This window comes from Canis lupus, chromosome 14 (assembly GCF_048164855.1).
Source record: "Canis lupus baileyi chromosome 14, mCanLup2.hap1, whole genome shotgun sequence".
NCBI lineage: Eukaryota > Metazoa > Chordata > Mammalia > Carnivora > Canidae > Canis > Canis lupus.
In genome coordinates, this window is record NC_132851.1 from 32,713,894 (window position 1) to 32,738,262 (window position 24,369).

General features: G+C 49.2%; 1 protein-coding gene across 9 annotated transcripts in view; it reads right to left on the bottom strand.

Annotated features, from left to right (window-relative positions):
• Positions 1–24,369, bottom strand: part of ZFAT (zinc finger and AT-hook domain containing) — a 193,841-nt gene that overhangs the window by 146,330 nt on the left and 23,142 nt on the right. For 6 of the 9 annotated variants that reach the window (XM_072774597.1, XM_072774595.1, XM_072774600.1 and 3 more), the window contains one exon: positions 11,704–11,880. In XM_072774597.1, coding sequence (XP_072630698.1) covers positions 11,704–11,863 — 160 coding nt within the window. In that variant the 5' untranslated portion in view covers positions 11,864–11,880. Of the gene's footprint in view, positions 1–2,197; positions 2,378–11,703; positions 11,881–12,571; positions 12,768–24,369 lie in introns of those variants that run through there. The other 3 variants (XM_072774602.1, XM_072774593.1, XM_072774601.1) reach the window with 3 other exon arrangements.

Sequence of the window (24,369 nt, forward strand, 5' to 3'; positions counted from 1 at the left end):
AGAGCCTTCCTCGGCCAGGGCAGCCAGCACAGTGCACCGTGACCGCCTCCCTGCTATGTCCGGGGTGTGCTGGAGATGGGGTGGGGGTAGGGGAGGGAAAGTACTTAGCAACAGGAAGGCAGACAGAGAGACCAGATCAAACGAACAAGGGCGCGGGACCCTTGGATCCCACTGTCCGCAATGGATTTTCCCGAGAAGAACAACAGCTGTGTGGACACAGGCCCACTGCCATGTACAGGAGGCTGGAGCGGGTGGCAAGGAAAGAAGGACAACCTGTTTACCTCACAGCCATGGAAACTTCTCTCCTTGCTAATCTTCCCCCCAGCATGTACTTGTGCAAATTCCCGAAGCGGCAATGAACGGCAGAGCAGCAGGGTGAGCGGCGGGACCGTCCTGCATGTCCACGGCCCAGGCCCAACCTCCCCGAAGGCCCGGCCAGCTGCCAGGTGCACATCAGCGCTCCTCCTTCGACGCAGCCGTGTGAAGGAGCAGCCTTACCCTGGGCTCTCTGCCCTCTGCTGCTGGGGGTGACCTCTGGGCCCTAGAACGTCCCGCCTGACAGGTGGACTGCCCCTCTGCCTGGGGCTGGGGCCGCCGACAGTCTAACAGCGGGCCTTACGCCTCGGCTCCGTGACAAGTCAGACCAGTTCTGAGCTCGGGAGGAACTGGAGAACAGAGGTGCTCCCCCGAACCCCCGGGAGGAGCGAGGGACTGCAGGCCAGCCACGGGGTCGGTGGGTCATCGAGGTGGACGCTGAAGGCTGGGCGAGCATCCCTGGTTGGAAATACTCAAGTCCTGTCACATAATACAGCAGGGAGAAGGCAACGGCGTCCAGGACTCCACGGGGGCAGGAGGTGGACAGACAGCTCCGCATCCAGAAGCCCCCCAGTCCCAGACTCGGCCCGTGCATCTCTCCCTACACATGGTATTTAACAGGGTACTCGTAAGGATGCTTTTCTAAGTTCTGTGAACCATTCTAAGACACTTCTGGAACTGGAGGGAGTCCTCAGGGTCCCCTGAATTCGCAGCTAGCTGGTCAGAGCGATGGTGGCCCTGGAGGGACTCCCAAGCCTGTGGCGGGGTCAGCAGTCTCGTGGGCAACTGTGCCCCTAACTGGGGTTCAGCACACTCTCTGCGGCAGGGCACCCGGCGTCCTATCCTCAGAGATGCGCCCAAGCACGTGCCAGCAACCATGGCACACAGGGTGCGAGCAAGGCTCTGCCCCGTCCGCGTCTCTCCCCACAGATGGGGACTCCCTGCAGGCCGAGCCCTCATCCTGACCACCTGGTACCCCCGGCAGCGGAGCTGCTGTCCTGCACAGCGGCACCAGCACATCTCCGAGGGCTAAACCGATGAGCAGCGCGCACAAGCCGGCTGTCAAGGAAGAAACACAGAATCACCCCTGAAAGCTTTGGAAATCCTCTAACACGACGGTGACAAAACTAATCTTACATCTTGCTACATCCATAATGCAGCTGCTCAAGACCAATTAGTTAGCGAAAAATGAAATATTAATAAATGAACTCGGAATAATTTAAAAGCACTGAAAACGAGTTGCTGCTGTCAACTACAAACATTTTACAGAACTGTGGAAGTGGGCAAGGGAACTCCTGCAACCTCGTAATCAAAACCCCAGGATGGGCTTACCTTCCGTTCCCCCTCCTCCTCCATGAACTTTCTCCTTCGGCCAGTCTGGGTGCTCTGTGGTTTGTCCGAAAGACATTTGCCCACTACACCCCCTCTCTGTTCTTTGTCACCAAGACCCCTACACACAGCCCCCGGACCACAGCCTCCTGCTCCCCTCCTCTTCTGCCTGCAACCCTTGTCTCACTGCTGAGCCCTTACTCTAGAACATTCCACTGTTCACAACACCCAGACCTCCGAGGTCTCTAGGTCCTCACATGGCCCAACACGTGCACACATGCACACAGAGCGGGGCTCTCTCTCAAGTGCTCAGCAATGTTCTAGACTTCCCTAAATTTGCACCGATAATCTTGGTCTCCTTGTACGTACCTGTACTGCTTCCCCCATCCGCGCCCACCTCCTGCACCCCAGTCAGACCCCAAGCCCCCACTCAAACCCTCAGGTCCTCCTCCAGGCGGCCATCCCAGCTGCTCTCGCGTGGACAGTGGGAGGCACACATGGCATACACGCCGCTGACAGAGCCTCCGGCCTGCGTGCTTCCCTGTCTCCCCACCTGTTACATATCCAAAGGCTGAATTCCCAGAGCCCAAGGATCACAATCAGAGCTGGAGATGTAGGAGACACTTTAAGAAGTCAATACACGTTGTTTGATGGCAGGAAAAGAAGCCATTTCCTGTGTCCAGTTTCCAAAAGGAAAAAAGAGGCGAGCCACCACACATCCTTTCAATCCTGCCCCAACGCCACAGTTTGGGGGACACATCCTCACAAGCAGAGAATCATCCTTGCAGATCCAAGGCCAAAACTAGCAAGGGACAGGAAGAAATCAGCCAAAGGTCGTTAAATTCAATCAAAAGACAACATGAGCCCTGTGATTAAAAACAGCTCCACGTTACTAAAAATCTAATAACGTAAGCTCTTTATTTGCACATCACTCAAGTGTGCAAGGCCTTTTCCGAGTCCTTATCTCATTTTACCCCCATAAAAACCCTCGGAGATAGATATAGAAATGTAATTTCCTCAACAGGAAGAGAAATAAGGGACTTCAAGGTTCAAGGGTCTTGGCACATTTTCTGGAATCTGCTGCTGAGCTCACAGAGCCAGGACCTGGGTTTTCCTTCTCCCTGCCCAGCTCTCTCCACCGGGTCATGGAGCCTTCGGGTCAGCTCTGGACACTGAAAGGAGCCAGTGCTGCAGCGCAGAGAACCCGAGTGGGGAGACGGGCCTCCCCAAGTTAAATCCCCCCCAAGCTGCTGTTTCTGGTATGAAAAATAAACACAAAACTGTGTGTTATAGTCACGGACAAATAAAAGCCATGCATTAAAATGCTGAGCATAGTACTTAGAAGGTGGTCAGTTAAGTGGCAAGTGCTTATTACTGTGGCCATAGTCATTAAAACTCTGACTTGGACTATCTGCCTGGAGCAACCATTACCTTCCCAACTGGGCCACTGCTGAATCAGGGGGTTCCTCAGGGCGCACCTGCTCTCGCTCCTCACGGCACCCTCCCCTTGATTTCTTCATTTTAAAGGTTCTCACACACCAAGAAAGTCAGTATGGAATTAGGGGCGTAATACACATTCCATGATGCCGGAGACCAGGGATAAAGCCAGCACCCTCACTGTGCAGCTCAACCCAGTCACGCCAACTCGAGAATTTAGGCAAATCCTGAAACTCTAATACGGCTGGGCCCGACAGTCAATCTCCCTGACATTTACTTCCAACAAGCCCAGGAAGCAAAGGGAAGACAATGAATTATTTATCAGAAATGAGGAAGTGTGAGCCTTTGAGGTTTATGGGGAATGCAGCGTCCCCCTGGCGGGACAGACTGCAGCCAGCCCTGAACCACAAGGCGCCAGGGAGGCCAGAGGCACCCACGCCTGCTCCCTGTGGATCTCCCAGCAGCGATGGGGAAATGTCACACAACACGGGGTAATGAGGAAGCCCGTACAGCTCCGGCACCAGGTGAAGCATGTGCATTTCTCCATCCGGTCTCTGTGGGAAGCATCAGAATCACTCCCATTGTACAGAAAAGGACGCTGAGGCTTAAGAAGATTAATCAAGCTGCCTCCCCCCACCCCACGACACAGTACAAAGTAAGCGGAACGCAAGGCTCTGAACCCACTGTTTGCCTCGGAGTCGGTGAACTTCACATTTATGTCAGTGCAGTGAATTTCAGAGCACAGGAATAATACAATCTGACCTCTCCTCTAAGCTCTGCAGGAAAACGGTGACAGGGTCACCCAGCTACAAGCCTCAGTGTGATCCAACTCCTGAACCAGACGACAGATGGATGAAATGGGAAGCAGGAGACTACAAAGTGCATCATGCATGTACCACATACTAAGGCATTACGTATTAACACGTATTTACCTCATAACCTTTTCAAGGGGAAAAAAAAAAGGCCAGCATCTTATCTCCCTTTGACACTGACAAAAACCATTTGCCTAAGCCACTGGCAGGGCCTCCACAGTGCAGGCTGAGACCTGCAATGAGGTGCCACGGGGGGAGGGGAGGGGACCCGAGACCTGGGCCATGCTCCACGAGCCTGAGCTGAACCCTGTGGTACCGGCTGTGCCAGCCCTGATCCCATTTTATGCTTGTTCTCCCACAAAGAAAGCCCGTTACTAACCTACCAGCCTGGAATGAGGGCACCTTTTTATGATCCGCACAAAAGCACCCTATGTGCCAGCCACAGCCATGGAGATCACATGACAGTTCCAGGAATGGAACCTGAGTCTCTCTGAGCCCGAGATGGGTGCTCTTTAACTACCCCCACACCGCCTACCTGTGTAGATTAGAGGGCTCAGGTTGCAGTGCTTTCTGGAACACTGAGTATAACATGCCTGTGTACACTCAGAACGACCCCATGTGGGGGTGCCTGGGTGGCTCAGTTGCTTAAGTGGCTGCCTTCTGCTCAGGTCATGATCTCAGGGTCCTGGGATGGAACCCCACATCAGGCTCCCTGCTCAGGGGGAAGTCTGCTTCTCCCTCTGCTGCTCCCCCTGCTTATGCTCTCTCATGCATGCTGTCTCTCAAATAAATAAAATCTTAAAAGAAAAAAATGACCCTATTTGTGGTAGCTGTCCAGAAAAGACAGCACAGAGGTTTAGATTTAGATGCCAACTTCCCGTGGGAAGCCTCTGTTCACCCTCGAACTAGACTCTGTGACCCCCGCTGTAGTGGTCCATCCTCTATCCCAGAGACGTGCTTTGCCCGCTGTCCTGCACGACTGCCTCTTTGCCCACCTGCACCCACCAAGCAGGAGGCAGACCCAGCAGGAAGAGCGCCCCGTCCTCCCCCTTCAGATCAGCACCTAGCACAGTGCCCCAGCATAGAACAGACACGGGTTTACTGAATAAAGAAGTGGGGTGGGAGGGAAGGCAGAGAGAAAAATGAGAGAAGTTTCTACAGAAGGTCTGAAAGGGGAAGAAGATGGAAGAGTCTAAATGAGGCCCTCCGGGAACCCGCGTAGGCTGGGCTGCAGCACGCCCACCTGCCCCAGCTGCCACCGGATGAACAAACATGCGCGTGCACCCTCACCCACCACTCACACCCAAACATGCACCTACGCACGTTCTCAGACACCATCACACACTCGCACACACACACATTCTCTCCATGAGGCAATTCTTCCTTGGACCACAGCCAGAGATCTGATAGGGAAGAGAGGAGAAAATGAAAGGTTCTTAGGCAGACCACTTCCTACATGAGCAAAAAAGATTAAAAGGCTATAAAATAAACCAAAGGATTTAGGAACCTTCATGTTATAAAGAGAGACCAAAATAATAAATCAATTACTACTCAGTTAAAGGTTTAATTAAACCATTTCAAGTATCTCTCAACTTAAAATGAATTGTGAAGGTTAAACCTGAATAGAAATCATCAGAGAGAAACTAAGCTTCTAGAAGCCTCAAATTTTACAGACTTGCACAGAGAGAAAAAGGAGGACTTGGAGTTCTTAATGAAAGACTTTTGAAAAAATTTTCTAGTATTAAGAGTCTGAGTTTAATTTAAGTCTTAAATACTTTTAAAAATTAAACCGTACAGGCAACTAATCTTCCAGGATACACACACACAAAAGAGAGGAAATGTGTTCAAGAAAAATTTAAGTCAAAAGTAAATTAGTTAATAAAGGAAAATAATTTTTAAAGTAGCCTCGTAGTAAGAGTCTGATTATGCCCAGAGCAGTACAAGAAGAGGCAAATGCCTCAGAGCACCTGGGCCCAGATCCCACCCTCCCACCTACTAACTAGGTAACCGTGTGTTCTTGTAACTCTTCCAGTCTCTGAGCCACATATTCCTCAATTATAAAATCTCAGCATCAGTAAAGAAATGGAAGACACGGACAGCACCATACACTAACAAAATCTAACACGCATCTATAAAAACATGCCACCATCAACAGCAGACTATAAATTCTTCTCAAATACGCATAGAATGTTCTCCAAGATAAACCACATAAGTCATGTCTCAAAAAATGTGTAAATCATACAAAATATGTGGACTGAAATTAGAAATAAAAAATTCATACAAGTGAATAACCAAAAAAAAGGGAAAAAAACAATTAAAAAGTGGGCAGAGTACCTGAACAGACATTTTTCCAAAGACAACATCTAGATGACCAACAGACATAGGAAAAGATGCTCAACATCACTCATCATCAGAGCAATGCAAACCAAAACTACAATGAGATACCACCTCATACCTATCAGAAGGGGTATTATTAAAAAGATGGGAAATAACAAGTGTTGGCGAGGATGTGGAGAAAGGGGAACTCTCTCACACTGTGGGCGGCAATGCGACCTGGTGCAGTCACTCTGGAAAAGTGTGGAGTCTTCTCAAAAACTTAAAAATAAAGCTCCCCTACAATCCAGAAATTCTACTTGTAGGTATTGAAGGAAGCAAAAACATTAATTTGAAAAGATATGTGCACATCTTCATTCATGGCACCATTACTTACAATAGCCAAGATAAGAAAGCAGCCTAAGTGTCACTGATAGATGGGGAAAAAAAGATGTATTATATGTGTTATACGTGTGTACACACAAACACAGGAACACACACACACACTGGAATATTTCTTAGCCATAAAAAATAATGAAATCTCACCATTTGCAACAACACAGATAAACCTAGAGAGTATTATGCTAAGTAAAGTAAGTCGGAAAGAGAAAGATAAATACCAAATGATTTCACTTATATATGGAATCTAAAAAACAAAGAAACAAAACAGAAACAGACTCATTGTTATGGAGAACAAACTGGTGGTTGCCAGAAGGAGAGGGATGGGGGATGGGATGGGGATGGGGGATGGGTGAAGTACATGAAGGGGAGTAAGAGGTACAAACTTCCAGGTAAAAAATAAGTAAGTAATGAGGATGAAAAGTACAGCATAGAAGGGGCAGCTGGGTGGCTCAGTCGATTAAGCTTCTGCCTTCAGCTCAGGTCATGATCCTGGGGACCTGCTGGGCATGCGTGAAGTCTGCTTCTCCCTCTCCTGCTGACCCTTCCCCCTGCTCCTGCTTTCACTGATGCTCTCTCAAGTAAATAAATGTTTAAAAAGTCTTAAAAAAAAAAAAAGGGAGAAAAGTACAGCATAGGGAATATAATCAATGATATTGTAATAACTTCAGGGACAGGTGGTGACTAGAGCCACTGTGGTGATCACATCTCACAATGTATAAGAATATCGAATCACTATCTGTACATCCTGACACTAATGTAATCATGTGCACCAATTAAAATTTAATTTTAAAAAAGAAAAGTAAGAAAGAACAGAAAAAAAAAATCTGTGAAACTCAAGAATACATGGAAATTAAATGGCATTCCTAACTAACTAATGGGTCAAAGAGGCTATCATCAAGGAAATTAGGAAATATGCTGAGATGATCAAAAGGAAAACATGACATACAAATGTCCATGGGATGCAATGAGAGCAGGCTTCACAAGGCTGTAAGTGACTGTGTGAGATACAGAAAGATCACCAATCTCTTCCAACCCAAGAAACCAGAGAAAACAGAAGCAAACCAAATGCATAGCAAGCAGAAGGGCAAGAAATAAAAATAAAAATTAGAGTGTAAAGAGATTAAAGAGAAAAACAGAAGATAAAATTTAAAAACTGACAAACTTTTAGCTAAACCCACCAAGAAAAAACAGGTAAAACTCAAGTAGCTAAAATCAGGAATGAAAGATGGAACATTACCACTCATCTTACAAAAAAAATTTTTTTTTAATTCTCAGGGATACTATGAACAAGTAATTATATGCCAACAAATCAGATAACTTTGATGAAATGGAAAATTTCCTAGGAGGACACAAAGTACTAAAAGGAGTTCAAGGGGCACCTGGGTGGCTCAGTGGTTGAGCGTTTGCCTTTGGCTCAGGGCATGATCCTGAGTTCGGGTCCCACATCAGGCTCTTTGTAGGGCACCTGCTTCTCCCTCTGCCTGTGTCTCTGCCTCTGTGTGTCTCTCATGAATAAAAAAATAAAATCTTTTAAAAATAGGAAGTCAAGAAGAAAGAGAAAGTATTCATACACCTGTCTCAAGCAAAGAAACTGAATGGGTAATCCAGAAACTTCCCACGAAGAGCCCAAAAGTAAAGGGTTTCACTGATGAATTCTATCAAACATTTAAGAATTAACACCGACACTTCAAAAATCTTCCAAAAAACAGAGGAAGGGACACTTCCCAAATCACTGTGAGGCCACGACTACCCTGATTCCAAAACCAAAGACATCAGAGAAATGACCCTACTGCTATCTCTGAATACAAACACAAAACTCTTCACCAAAATACTAGCAAGCAAAAAAGCAAAAACAAGCAAACAAACAAAAACTAGCAAACCAGCTCCAGCAGCACATGAAAAAGGATTATGCAATATGACCAAGTGGAATGCATCCCAGGAATGTAAGAGTGGTTCAAGGGTATGAAAATCCATCCACGTAAATCACCATATTAATGGAATGAAGGGGGGAGAAAAAAATCACATGGTCGTCCCCACTGAGTGATGGACCAGGGAGGCAGAGCAGGTGAGAGGACAAGACGGGTCGGGATGGTGTCCTGAGCAGAGACCCGCCCCTTTCATCACTAACATCAGTACCAAGGGCAAGGGTAGAAGTCAGCCCACGCGTACGCTAGAAAACACTGACGCACAGAATTCCAGGAAGAGTTCTATTCTGCGCTCTTACCGTTTACTCATTATTTATAAATGAAATGAAAAATTCAAATTATTTTATCTCATTCACATTTCATTTTTAGTTGGAAGAAAATCTTAATAAGCAAAGCTGAATGAAAACAGAATTAAAGCTCTGTAACAACCTATCTCTAGGTTCTCGACCCGTTAATCCCTGGGACTTCTATCCGCCATATGAATTTTACAAGAGAGATTATCCATTCTTCTCAGTTTATAGATGCTCAACCCCAGAGGCAGGTACGGCAACATTCCAAGTTCCTGACTAAAGCTCTGGCTCCATCATCCATTAAGCCGCACTCTTTGGAAAGCCAAGGCATCTTAAGCCCTGAGCAGGACGGTGGCCATGGGGCAGTGGACATCGTCGAGGGTCCTCCAGTGAGGTCTGGGCAGACGAGCCTTAGCCCCAGAACGGGTGGCTCAACTGGGAGGGCCCTGGAATTAAACAGAACCTTTTATTTCCAGCCTTCCTAAGGCGTGATTGACAAACAAAAACTGCATATATTTAGGTTATACAATAGGATTTTTTAAGGTGTACAACAAGATGATTTAATATACATTATCATTGGTAAATGCGCACCACGACCAACAACAGCAACCATTTTTTCCTTTTGGTGAGAACAGTTATGACCTCCTCTGCCAGCAGCTTCGAGGACATAATACAGCACTGTTCACTGTAATCCCCGCGCTGTGCATTAGTTCCCCAGAACTCAACTCATCTCAAAGTTTGTACCTCTTGACTATGCTCTCCCCACTCCCCCCCACTACCTGGCAACCACCATCCTACTCTTTGGTTCTATGATTTCCGCTATTTTAGAGTCTACATATAGGTGAGATCACAAAAATGTTCGTCTTTCTAAGTGTCCAGCTTATTTCACTTAAGGTAAAGTCTTCCAGATTCATCCATGTTGCAAATGGCATGATTTCCTCCTTTGTTGAGGGTGAATAATGTATGTGTGTGTGTGTGTGTGTGTGAGAGAGAGAGAGAGAGAGAGAGGCACCTTCTGTATTCACTCATCTGCTGACAGACCCTTGGGCCGTCTACTGTGAATGAAGCTGCAGGGAACACTGGGGTGTGGGTATCTCTCTGCAATACTGATTTCATTTCCTTTGGATATATTTCCAGAAGTGAGATTGCTGGATCATGCAGTAATTCTATCTTTACGTTTTGAGGAACCTCCCCACTGTTTTCCGTAGTGGCTGCACCAGTCTGCATTCCCGCCAACAGGGCACAAGGGTCCCGTTTCTCTACATCCTCGCCAACACGTGTGATCTTGTCTTCCCGAGGACAGCCAGTCCAACGGGGGCGGGGTGATCGCTCACTGCAGTTTTGATTTGACCTTCCCTGATGGTTAGTGACACTGAGCATCTTTTCATGCACCTGTTGGTCATCTGTATGCCTCCTTAGGCAAAATGCCTGTTGAGGTCTTTTGTCCATTTTTAATCAGGCTACTGGGCAGATTCTGAATGCCAAATGGCCCTCTCCCCACCCCTCCTCCCCAAAGCAGAGACTCAAAAGGACACTATTCGGTTAAGATGTGATTACGTGTAACTGCCCACCTCAGACCTGCTTTCTCGAAGTGGGGAGAGGCCAGTCCCTCTCCCGAGGCCCGTGATGGGGCTGACACACCATGGACCCACCCTGCTCGGCTGCTGGAGAGGAAGACACGAACACTCCACCCTCCTCCTCATTCGCCACCACTGGTTTCAGGTGCCCGGTTTTCTCAGTTTCATCTTTCTCCAGTAACAGTATCCAGCAGAACTTCTCCTAACTTCTCAACAACTTAATCCTCTGTCAGGTGTATTTCTCTGAGCTCCCTGGGAATGGCCAGAGGGACTCATTAACCAAAACATTTTTTGTCTGGAGTCTCTCCTTGTTAACGATGTCAGACAGATGATCAATAAGCCAGCCTGCTTAGAAATGCCAGTCTGAATATTCCCAGGAAAGAGCAATTGGTTATCAGTGTGGCTAATGAATCCTGTGATGGAGCTCTCATGGCCACGGACTGTTCTGGCTGTTGTCGCTCATCATATAAAAAATAGTTTTATGGACACTTTTTTTCTTCTTTAACTGTTGTTTGCAGCTATTCCTCGTGTAGTACACATCTTCTTTGTCTGTGGGGACCTAATTACAGTGCCTCAAAGGTTTCTCTAATCCATTGCCTGCTGCATCTGATGCCATTCAGTGGGAGATGTCTGGACGCCGCTGACAAGATGGATCTCCCTTCGCACGCTCATTGTGAACCTGAAGGATTCTGTGCGAATCAAAGCTTTGCTATTTGAATCCTCATTCCAGGTTTACACGCTCAGTTCAGAAATGCGGTGTCTCGGGTTGTATAGTCTTATACATTAATCACGTATGCTGTAATAGCTTTCCTTTATTGTCTTCTGTGCCAGGCATCATCCGAGGTGCCACAGGTATATCCCCTGGCTTAATCCCCAGCGCCCACCTTGTGACAGGAGTATTTATCTTCATTTGTCCGATAAGCACAGTGAGGCTCAGAGAAGTCACGTCATCTGCTTCAGGTAATGCAGCTGGCGGGTCCTGGAGCTGGGTTAAACCCACACTCGTCTGACAACACCTCCCTTCATGCACTCACTCATTCCTTCCTTCCTTCCTTCCTCCTTCTACAACCAGGCACTGGAGAAGCACCCACAGACACTGGGTATAGTGAATTCAAAAACAGGATCTTATTTGAGTGGACCTATAATTGGACAATTATTAACTGTGGGAAATGTGAATGTTCTGGGTTTCTGTGCCTGCCAAACAGGAACCGTAGCAAAGCACATGTGAGCAAATCAACACCATCATCGTCAACGGGCACATCTGTGGCCGTGGCCCCCTCGCCCGGTACCCCAGGCCTCTTACCATCTCCGCTTTTGCTTGGGTTGGTGGGCTCAGGAGTACTCAGAGGTCTGAGGGGAATGATGATTTCATCAACATTAACCCCTTCTTCTGCGTGCTTCTCAGAAACGTGGGAGAGCAGCTCCGACTGGTTGGGTGAGAAAAGGTTACAACATTTGCACATGAAGATAGCCGTATTTTCTGTAAGAAAAAAAGCAAACTATGTTATTTCATCTTAACGAAAACAACGATTGCTTCCAGTCACCAAAGAAAAATACTGAAGGCTGCCCTTTTGGGCCACGGTCAGCCTCCAACAGACTGTGTCGCTCTCATGGACACCTCCACGCCAGGCAGCTCACTTCTCTAACTTCTAATCCCTCCCACCCTCCGCCCTCCGTGTCTGACAGCCCAGATTCCAGCATCGACCTGGCAAGGTAAAAGAACAAGCAGGGAACTGTAAAACCAAAACCCAAGCTTCAAATGAATGAATCTCGCTGACAGCAATTAAGCGCTCTAGCTAGCCTCTCTTAAATTAGGTACAAGGGAAAATTGATCAAAACAGCATTTCTCAAGAGCCAAGACACCTTTCACTGGCCGGCACAGAAACTAAACACAAGAAGAATGGGAAGCTGTTGATTTCTTTAAGCACTTAATTCCTAACTAAAAGCATTACCACCATTCACAAATATTTACTAATAGTCCACTACGTTCATCCCATAATACTAGGCAGGAAGGTGTAATGGTAAAAGGTTCCTTTCTAAGATAATTGTCGGTACATATAAAAATATTAAATTTAGGAGCAAAAAACTAATTAAAAGCTAGATTTTTTTTTTAACAATGCAAAGAAGAGTTGGTATGATGGAAAGGACAGTGGCTGTGAAGCCAGACAAACCCAGATTCCATTCCCAGTCCCAATGCCAACTGCTGTAAAGCTGGGCGATCTTCGACACGTAGCAATGACCCATCGGCTGCTGGGACGTAACGGCGGATGCAGGTACCGAGCCCGCTTGGCAGTGGGAACGCTGTACACCACAGCCCTGACTCAGTCCAGCAGGCCAACATTTAAGCGCTGTTACTGCTTTAAAATTCTCTAAAGGGGAAGACCGCACCCACGGGCCACCCTGGAAGGACACTGGATACGCGGTGTAAACTGAACCCCAACCCCTCCCACCCAATGAGAGTGTTCCAGTAACTTCTGCGTCTTTCTCCAGATCTCCAATTCTTCCTCTTTACTACAGAGGAAGTAGTTTGCTTGTTTTTTTTTAAACCTTTGCTACAGGTTTATTTTCCCATCTTAAGACAAAGAATCTTTCTTGAGCTCCACTCCCTTGCTCTCCCTCATCCCATTTTCCTCCTCCTCTTTACAGCAAGAGTCCCCTACAGAAAGAGGAGACAGGAAAGGAAGGCGGTGGGCCAACCTGACGTTGCCCCCATGAGGAGAACCCTGCAAGGCACTGGAGCCACAAGTACAATCTCCCTTTGGATTCAAAAGAAGGGTTCCTCCGTGAGCAAGCAGGTGGAGTAGTGACCTAAGAGGATTTTTCCCTACCAAACAACACAGGAAACAGAAATTTAACAAAGCAGAACATTGCTTCATCAATGAAAATCTCTCCTGAATACCGTCAGTCGATATTTTATTTTTTTCCAGGAAATGCTTTATTCCCAAGGAACCCAAAAGGCTTCCCATTCAAACAACACGGGATTACAGAAATGCTTCTTTTCTTCATATGAGGCTATGTTGTTTTCAACGAGCTTCCTGCTGACCCTGCATCGATCCCACTGATTTAGGCAAAACAGGATCTGGAAAGCCCCTTCCACGGGCAAGGAAACCGAGCTGAGAAAGGAGAGCAGCTCGCCCAAGTCACCATCGGGAGGAAGCAGAGACCAGACTCTTTGCCACCTGCTCTTGACATGAGCAGTGTCTGTCTGGCTACGCGCCCTGAGTGGAGTTCCTTCCAGTTGGGATAACTACTCACCGTGATGCCCAACAGCGTCTGAAATGAAAATCATCCCCAAAGAGCATGATCCCAGAATCGCCCATCAATTTCTTTCTCGGTCATTCCAGCCCATACCGCGCAGTGGCCACAGGCAGGCCCCCTGCAGGCCCCGCAGCACAGAGGTGGCCCCAGCTACGTGGGCCACATGGACACATCATGGCACAGCTGCACTGTACAGGTTCTGTGAAACTACTTCCCAGCAGACCTGTACCTGGTGGTACTGACTTCTGTGATGCTCTCAGGAGAAAGAGAATTCTGTGGCACTTAACTGAGCAGAACTTTTGGGGACCATGGAGTTATTGTGAGTCGTCTCCACTCACAGGCACGCCAGGCACTGTGTGGACACCAAATGACTCAAACTACTTTTGCATCTACGTATGACACAGGGGTGGAGGGGACTGTAAGTCGCCAGCTACCACCCGGCTATTCCACACCCCGGAGGACGGGGTGGCATCTGGCCTTGGCCCATGTGCTTCCCAAGTGCCTGCAGGGTGTCTGCCCCGTTAGACAGGCAGAGACAAGACCTGGGGACCCCAGGTGTGGGCAGAGAGAGGGACACGTGACCCATGACACCCATCACTTCACTGAGGGTGTGGGCAGAAGCGAACAAGCATGACCCAGGAGGTGGAAGGGCTGACCTCTCCTCGGCCACGCAGCCAGGGAAGCAGTCAAGGTGGAAGGCAGCTTCACCTGAGCCAGGCCCAGCGTCTCTGTGGTGCCACGTGGCCCTTCCAAGGTCACCGCCAACAGGACCACACAACCCCCGAGCTGTGCCGGCGGTTGGGCTCTGTTTCACCACCAACCACATAATCTTGGTTTCTTTTTCTTTTTTTTTTTTTTTAATTTCATTTTTAAGTAATCTCTACACCCAACGTGGGGCTTGAACTTACAACCTTGAGGCCAAGAGTTGAAATGCTCTACCAACCAAGTCAGCCAGGCGTCCCGATGCAATCTTGTATTTAAAAGCAGCTGGTTCCAGAAGCCCAAAGAGAATACACAGTGTTCCCTCTTGAACAAAATCTGTGACTGTCCCCCAGGCCTCCAACCGGGGCAGGGGGGTGGGGGAGAGGGGGGAACCGTGCACTCTTTGGAGATGCTCATAAAGCTGGGTATAAACAGCAAAATGCCAAGACGTGCAAAGAAAGTCCAATCAGGATGCATCCCCCCAAATATTAAGAATTGTTATTCCACCAAAATAACAACAAAGGAGCTCTTTTCATTTTTTATAGTGGACTAACATGGAAAAATGTATCTTATACCCTAAAATATAATCATAATTATGTTGTCAGCTAATTCTGATAAAGATGCTATAATTTGGATGCATTTTTAGGTCCAATTACTATGCACTCGTCCTCAACAAAAGGATTCAAAGAGAAAACCACATGTTCGATACAAGGAAAATCACAGAAGTTTGGAGTTTGAGTGTTCCATTTCTATGAAATATTTGCCAGTTTTCAGGCAGCTACTCTGTACTATTAAAAAAGAGAACCTTAAAATAACTGCATGAACAAGTCCTCATTTCTGAACTCTGATTTGTAAGAACTCCTGGCCAGGAAGAGCCACATCCTGCCCATGACCTCTGACGCCCACCTGCTGACCTCCACCCTGCCTGGGGACCCAGGGATGAGCGAGCCTCTGACCTCACTCCCTGAAGAAGGTCATGAACCAGAAGGGGCTCATAGGTCCCAGCAGGTTGGTCAGGCCCCTTCAACACTGTGGAGGTCACTGGGAACTACTAGGTCCCACCCCCTCCTCTGGCCACAGGTAGCACAGGTGTCAGCTGAAGCTGCCCTGCTCCTGAGGGGACCCCCCCCCCCCCCCCCCGCAAATCTCAGGCCCTAGGCCCCAGCACATAATCCAGGGAAGCATTTCCCTCCTGCTGTTGTTCTTTCTAAGTCCACCTCGTCTGGGAGGTCAAGGTGAGATGATCAAGAGTAGGATAAGGATTCGGGCATTCAGGGTCTCCTGGTCCTATAACAGTTTCCTCCTGTGATTATTATTATTTATTACAGAAGTTACAGTATGAATACATGCTCATTCTAAAACAGCTAAGTAATGCAAAACTCTATAGAATAGAGTACCATCCCCTTTGGAACAAGGGCATCACTGAACAATCTGGTTTGTATCCTTCTAGGCCTTCTGCTGTGCATCAAAGGGAGACAGGGAGACAGAGGGACAGAGAGACAGAGAAACAGAGAAACCACGTGCACGCCTGCCTTTATCCTTACCTCAGGGACCCCCGTTGCCCTTCCTCCACTCTCCCTCCACCTCCCCTGGGGTCCTGCTCCTAGCACGGAGCTCAGGACAAGAGCTGCCCTACAAAAGCCAAAGCCCATAGACCACGCTGTAGCCCAACCCCCAACCCTGATGGCAAACGCCGGGCAGAAAGCCGGACCTCCACCCCAACCCCAAGGCTGATGAAGCACCCTCCCTACTTCCAGTGGGCCGGTGTTAGAGGAGGCCCAGTGCACAGTCAGGACTTTCTCTACCTCCTTACCACTGTGTCCCTGGAAGCCACCAGGGAGCAGTACTGAGGCACTCCTGCCCCTCCTAGTCAGGGCTGGTATCACAGGGACCCCGCGGGCAGCCTGAACCCCCACCCTGCCCAGCAGTCCCCTGGGGCACATCTTCTCCTGGGTATCAGCAGAAGTCAAGAAGAGAGCCTGACATCTACCCTCTCTGGCAGTAACGAAGCAGCACCCCACTTCTTCACCAGGGCTGTGTCAGAGGGACCTGCTAAAGCAGATTTGAGGATCCCTGGGTGGCTCAGCGGTTTAGAGCCTGCCTTTGGCTCAGGGCGTGATTCTGGGGTCCCAGGATCAAGTCCCACATCGGGCTCCCCCCAGGGAGCCTGCTTCTTTCTCCCTCTGCCTGTGTCTCTCATGAATAAATAAGAAGAAAGAAAAGAAGAGAACGAAAAAGAAAGAAAAGAAAAGAAAAAAAAGAAAAGAAAAGGAAAGAAAAGAAAAGAAAGATAGATTTAAGTAAGATCCAGACTCTGGTAACACCTAAAATGCCCAGCATTCAACCAAAAATCATCGTAATCTTTCAAGAATCAGGAAAATCTCAACTTGAATGACAAGAAACAGTCAAGAGGCCAACACTAGATGATACAGATAGCAGAATTATCTGACGAAGACTTTAAGCAGCCATCACAAAAACAATATAACGAGCAAGTAGGAACACACTTCTAGCAAATGCCAAAGCAGAGAGTCTTCAGCAAAGGAACAGAAAATATAAGGGAAAGACGAATGGAAATTTTAAAAACAGAAAAACACAGTCACAAAAAACTCAACAGATGGGCTCAGAACAGAATAGAAAAGACAGAGGAAAGAACCAGCGACCTTGAAGATGGAAGGAGGAAGAGCACCCAATCTGAACAACAGAGAAAACAGCCTGAAAAAAAAAAAAAATTGAATAGAGTCTCAGAGACATGTGGGATTTTGACAAGAGATCTAACATGTGTGTCAGCAGAGCCCCAGGGCCGAGAAAGACAGTGGGGCCAGGGAAAGATTCAAAGAAATGGCTGAAACTTCCCCCAAATCTGGAAAAAGATGCAAACCTACACATTCAAAAAAGGTTGGCAAACCCCAAAGAGGACAAACCCAAAGAAATCTGTGCCAAGGCACATTATGACCAAACGCCTGAAAACCAGAGCCAAGCGAGAACACGGGAAAACTCGTTCCTGTGTGAGAAGCCACTGGAGCGACAGCGGATTTCCCATCGGGCACAGTGGAGGCCACGAGGAAGTGGCATGTTGTTCGAGGGAGGCAAGGAGGCACCCACCCACCTGATCTCCCCAACCAGCACAAACATCCTTCAGAAACAGAGGGGGACCGAGACATTCCCAGAGGAAGGAAAACTAAAAATAAAAAAAAATAAAAAAATAAATTTGTTGCCCAGCCAACTTAACCTCAAAGAACAGCCCAAGGAAGTTCTCTAAATAGACAGGAAACGATAAAACAATGAATCTTGGGACATCAAAAAAAGAAAAAGTACAAAGGAAAACATAAAACTACGGGTAAGTACGTCAGATTTGCCTTTCCCTTTTAGTTTTCTAAATTATTTCTGACACTTGAAGCAAGAAGAATCAGTCTGTCTGATGTGGTTCTCAGTCTCTGCAGCAGAAACATTCTTAACAATTATGTGATAGGGGCGCCTGGGTGGCTCAGGGGTGGAGCGTCTCCCTTTGGCCCAGGGCATGTTCCTGGGATCTGGGATCAAGTCCTGCATCGGGCTCCCTGCATGGAGCCTGCTTCTCCCTCTGCCTGTGTCTCTGCTTCTCTCTCTCTCTGTGTCTCTCATGAATAAATAAATAAAGTCTTTAAAAACAAACAAACCGGGATCCCTGGGTGGCGCAGCGGTTTGGCGCCTGCCTTTGGCCCAGGGCGCGATCCTGGAGACCCGGGATCGAATCCCACATTGGGCTCCCGGTGCATGGAGCCTGCTTCTCCCTCTGCCTGTGTCTCTGTGCCTCTCTCTCTCTCTGTGACTATCATAAATAAATAAAAATTTAAAAATTAAAAAAAATAAAATAAAATAAAATAAAATAAAAACAAACAAACCTAAAATACTGTGGCAAAGAAAACATACGGATGGCTACCAGGGTGGATCCTCTGGAAAGGACACTGTATTTGAGAAGCAGCACGTGTCTCCCCTTTGGCGAATCCACGACCCCATCCAATCCCAAACAACCTATGAGGAATGTAGGGCTTGGAAGGGTGGAGTGAGGCGGCTCTGTGGATAGCCAGGGATCCCTCCGGGGGACAGCGGGGCGATGAGGGCTCTGAAGGGCTGGCACCCCACATCTCTGCCAAGCACCTCTCACCCCACCTGAACTTATTACCTGCAGCCAGGGCCCCGCCCAGCCCCACACCATCCATCGTCCCCTTAGCGAGGCTGCTGCCCCGGCCGGACACAGTGGGCACTCGATAAACGCTAGCTGAGTCGATGATTACAAACATGCTTAAACATTTATCAATACCCACCAGAAGACAAAATGCCACGCTACCAGGCTATTGGATTACTCTATTTAAAAGCTTTAGTTTAAAAAAATCTCCTCCTTCCTCCCTTTGATTAGTATAAATCATCCGTTCCTGCTTTGAAACTCTTTTACTCGGATTGATTAACTTTAGAGAGAGTCCAACAGCCAAAGCTCAGATCCCATTAAACGATCTATCTTATGAAAAGAGTAGGGTGGCAAATTTCTTTCACAGTTAAATATTTTTGTTTTCTTGTTTTTCACCTACCCTTACGCTATTAAATTCATAAGAGATGGCAGCTTCCCAATGGGGAGTGGAAATGTTTTAACAACATAAAGCCAGGTTGCTGTCACATCCAATGTAATGAAAAAAAAAAAAAAAAAAAGCTCATTGTGCAGCTTAGCACAATTTAAGAGACCTTCTTCTTTCATCCTGAGGAAGAGAGGCTTGGGTTAAGGGCAAAGCATCATTTTCCATTTGGTTTATTTTACAGAGCCTTCAACCCGCTGTGGAGACGCCGTCTAGATCATCACCACCACCACCACCACGATAACTGAGAACCTGCTGTACCCAAAACACAGGGAATTCAAAAGGGAGACGGAGAAGAGCGGGAGCTCAATGACACCCTCACCGGGAGTGGGGACCACGCCAGGCTCACGCTGGGCACTTGGTCTTCACAACCACCTACAAAATCGGTTTTATTGTTAATTCCTCAAATCTAAGACGACGTCTATTTTAAGAGGCACTGATATTTGACATACCATTCAGAAAGATAAAAATGCTGCCAAATAAACGGAGACGCACTGGTTTCTTATCACACAGACTGTAAGACCCCTCCTGATGTCGGAGACGCTACAGTGTGAGCCTCTGAATCATTGACAGTCGGTAACATACCCGGGTCCCCACGGGAGCGGGGCCGGGTCCCAGTGCTGGGGAGGGCGGCCGTGACCCCGGGAAAGTCTGAGCCCCAACCCCAGCTTTTGACTGGGCAGGCCCGTCCCAGCACCCCAAACACACCCTGGGGCTGGCAGCCCCACCTCCAGGCTTACGTCCACGACAGTACTTGAAAGTCTGCTTTCCAGAAAGAGAAGACGGACATTTCCTGAGTACCAGGCAGTTTCACACCCAGTCTTGTTAAATCCTGACAAGCAAGGCTGCAGCTAACATGTAAGACACCTCGGTGAGACCGGGGGAAACACACCCCTTCCCCAAGACACTAGCTCCCCCTGTCAGAAACTGGTCACGATACACCGATTTTCTTGGAACGAGATACTTTACCTCCATTTGCAGAAAAACATCATATGGAATATGCAAATCTATGAAGTAATAAACAAGTCCCCTTAGATGTGTTGCCCTAGTGCAGTAAGCAACCTGCACAACTGTACAAAGCGGCCCCGCTACATAAGTCAGCCACAAAGACACCATCATCCTGTTACAGATGACGGTGCTTGTAACTTGTACAAGAGGATCAAATTCAGGCCCTGCATGGTTCCAAAGCTACTTGGTCAGCTCACAAACCTACAAGCTGGGAAGGAACACGGGCTGTGCATGCATGCATGTGTGCATACAAGAACATGCGACAGGAGAACATGTGGAGAACACAGAAATCCCATGGTGAGACAACTGGGGAAGACTTCTCAGCAGATGGAAGTGGACCTGGCCCAGGAGATGGCAGGACATCCTGAGCTTCCAGAAGGAAGCTTCCACAAAGAAGAAGTCAACCAGCCAGGGGGAGCAGAACTCAACTCTTGAAGAACCTTGAGAGTAAATTAGGGGACACAAATTCAAGGCAGGGAGGCACATGGGAATGCCTCCAGGAGGCGGGCAGCTACCCCCGGTCCTCGGAAATCCCCACCATGGAAGCCTGCCCGGGAATGGCAAGGGCACCCGGCCTCCACGGCAGACAGCCCGTCCCGAGAGGTGGGACCAGCGTGAGGAGGCACGCAGCAAGCCTGCCCCATCAGGAGGGGCTGCTGCCTCCCGCGTCCATGGAGCCAGAAAGCCGAATCTGTATTTGGAATCTTTGGATTTTTGAAATCCAGGCAACTAAATGAGCTTTTTCTGCAAAATGAAACCCAACCAAACCTGTACAGGCCGAACAACTCAAGTCTGTGGGTTAGATCCGTCCTGAGGGCCTCCAATGTGGAACTCTGGAGGAAAGGTTTTCCATCGGGGTGACCGGGGCCTGCTGTGAGCCTGCGGGGCGAGCCGGGGAGCCGGCGCTGAGGAAACAGAGACAGAGGAGAGCGCAGGCTCCGGGCTCCTCTCCCAACCGTCCGGCCCCGACACCCAGCCACGGCTCTGGGCAGGCAGATTACGAACGGCACTCCTTTCTACTTGACGGGCTCCGAGGTCCTCAGATCTTCCACGGTCGTGATTACATGTGGAACCCAAGAAAGAAATGAAATGCTTAAGCCCCCCTTAAATTGATGCCAGAAATAAAGGGACAGGTAAGTGACAAAATAAGCTCTTCCCTTGGGGAAGGAAGACACTGACCCCAGGGAGCTTGGGCCACCACGGGCTGTGGATACTGAGCAGGAGACACAAACGCTGGACACAGGACGAAATGCTCCCGCTTCTGATGATGCTTTGGTGTTTCTCTTTGAGGCGATTAGACATTCGACTGGGTGGGCATGGGTGGCTGGGGACAGGATGCCTTATCCTTCTCTGCCATTCTCTCCCAATGAAATGTCAGCTTCACAAATAAAAAGTGCCGACTGTCCAGAGGCGCCTGGGTGGCTCAGCGGGCTGAGCATCCAACTCCTGCTCTCGGCTCAGGTCACGGTCTCAGGGTCCTGGGATCGAGTCCCACATCGGGCTCCGTGCAGAGAGCCTGCTTCTCCCTCTGCCTATGTCTCTGCCTCTCTGTGTCTCTCATGGATAAATGAATAAATAATCTTTTTTAAAAATAAATAAAGTAAATAAATCTTAAAAAAAGAGCACATAGTATTCAGATAACCAAAAAAGAAGAAAGAAGGGGGGGGAGGAAATTGGTTTAACCAGTAGAGCAAGATAGATTTAGATTTGGAATCGATAAGGAAAAGGCATACTTGACACCAGAGTTATACCCACCATGGCAACATGCCTGGTGGGTGTGGACAGCCAAGCCTTGAAGTGCCAGATTCCAGAATTGCAAATGGGTGGGCCAGGTGCACAGCAGGCCCAGGTGTGCAGAAGGCCTGGGGTCAAGGGAGGCCAGACAGGAAAAGACACCGGAGCTCCCAGAGCTGGATGTTCTAGGAACACTCAGCCAGGGGAAAGGGAGGCATCAAGACGTCACGGCTCGAAGTGGCACCTCCACCTCCCCTGCGCCCCCCAACAGCACAACAACATTATACCACCTCCTTCTCTCACATGGACCTTCACATCTGTGATCGCATTTGATCCTCTCTGTTGACTTGTGAGGGAGCGACATGCCACCCCAACCACCACCACCCTAACCACCTCCCCAACCACCACCGCCCCAACTACCCCAACCACCACCACCCCAACCACCCCCACCTCAATCAACACCCCAACCACCACCCCAACCACCCCAACCACCACCACCTCAATCAACACCCCAACCACCACCCCAACCACCCCAACTACCCCAACCACCACCACCTCAATCAACACCCCAACCACCACCACCCCAACCACCCCCACCCCAACCACCACCCTAACTACCCCAACCACCACCACCTCAATCAACACCCCAACCACCCCCACCCCAACTATCCCAACCACCACCACCCCAACCACTACCACTGCAATCACCACCACCAGTTCATGGAAGAGAAAACTAGGGCTTAGAGAAGTCAGCCAGTGGCCACGGAGCCCAGCCAGATGAATCACAAAGTCAAACTTGACCAAGCCCTTCCAGTGGGCCGCCCGCCTGGTGGCCGCCGGTGTGCTGGGCCACGTGGTTACTTCCTGTGACGGGACAGCAGGTCGCCGCCAGGAACGCCAGCCCCGGTCCTCAGCCCGCAGACAGCATCTGGGTTAGAGAGACCTTTCTAGCGATTAACTACCTAAGAAGAGGCGCTGCACCAAAAGGGGGGGCGTCGCTGTCTGCATGTTCCTTGTGATTTACTGCAGCAGCCGGTGCCGGGGAGCAACAGCGGGGAAGTCCATCCCGCCAGACGCGCGCCATCCCTCCCCGGGGTCACACGCGTGATGAGCATGCCCACTGCATGGCCTGGCAACGGGTCTGGGTCAAGGGACGCCAGGACCACCACATCCAGGACAAGCAGCTTTTTTTTTTTTTTTTATAAGCAAAAAGACCCCAAACATGGGTTGTTACCAACAGGCAGGAGAGGGGCGGGCACCATACACGAGCTCGCGGCGCCCTCTGGTGGCCGCTTCGGGCACTGCAGCCCCCGTGCACGGGCGTGAAAAGCCGGCCACGATGCAAACGTGGCTAATGCCCAGTTCTGGCAGGTGCCTGAGTTCATCGTCACCCACCGACCTTCACGCTACTCCCGTGCGGGCGGGGCAGGGGCTGCTATCTGCACCTGAGATGAGCAAGCTGGGCCCGGGGAGGAGACTGGCCGGCCATGCAGCAGGGGGGCGCGCGGCAAAAGCCGAGCACACCCCACACCCCCACCCACAGCCCAGGCCCAGGGCCCACCCTAAAGGAGTCACCACAGGATAATTATTGCTGCTTCTCGAGTGGGGAGAGGGTCTGTCCCGGCAGCCCAGTCCTGGCCAACCCAGCAGGTGAATCAGACCCAACTCCAGCCACGGACGCTCTGTCCTCATCACAGCCACTGCCAGCCCCATTCTCAATCTGCATAAACTTTGTTTTTCAAGTCATATGGTGCTTTCCCATTTACAGCCGTATTCCTGTGTGAACGAAACGATGCTGAGCCAAAGACGCCTGACTCAGAGGACAGGTGTGTGTGCATTCCCACGAAGTACAAAACCAACACGATTCCTCTTGCACTGCTGGAGTCAGGACGGGGTTACCCTTGGGTGGGGTGCTTGGGGTTGAGGGTTTCCTGGGGGGAGCTGTGTTTGCATCCAGTCTGCGGACGTTCATGGAGCTGTTTGTCTATTCTATACACAACTTTTCTACATGTATGCCGTACACCAACTTAAAAACTTGAGCTAGCAAATTCTAAAGGAAAGAAATGTCAGGGAAAAAGTAGATTCTGCTTTGCAAGTGAATTTCTTATTTAAAATGACACACGAGGTGGGACGCCTGGGTGGCTCAGCAGTTACAGGTCTGCCTTTGGCTCAGGGCATGATCCTGGAGACCCAGGATCGAGTCCCACATCGGGCTCCCTGCATGGAGCCTGCTTCTCCCTCTGCCTGTGTCTCTGCCTCTCTCTCTCTGTACATCTCGTTCATGAATAAATAAAATCTTTAAAAAAAAAATTGACACATGAAGTGAGAGAGAGGAGAGCCATGAAGCCCAGACCTGGATGTGAGCTCATCTCTGCCCAAGTAGCAGTGTGACCCTGGCACCTACCCGTGCCTGGTCTCTTGAGCTCGTTTCCTTGTCCGCTGTGGGAGGACCATGGGACACCATGAATGCAACATGCCCAGCTCAAGGACCAACACCCCAGAGGCTCAGTCCACGAAGGAGTAGAAAGGGCATCAGCCTGAGTCACAAGTCAGGGCCTGGGGACACCAGCTCCTGAGTGGCTCCCACCTCCAAGACAACAGATTCTGTGTAAGCCTCTGAATCTCCAGAGGCACAAAGCAGAAGTGGCCTTCCAAAGTTT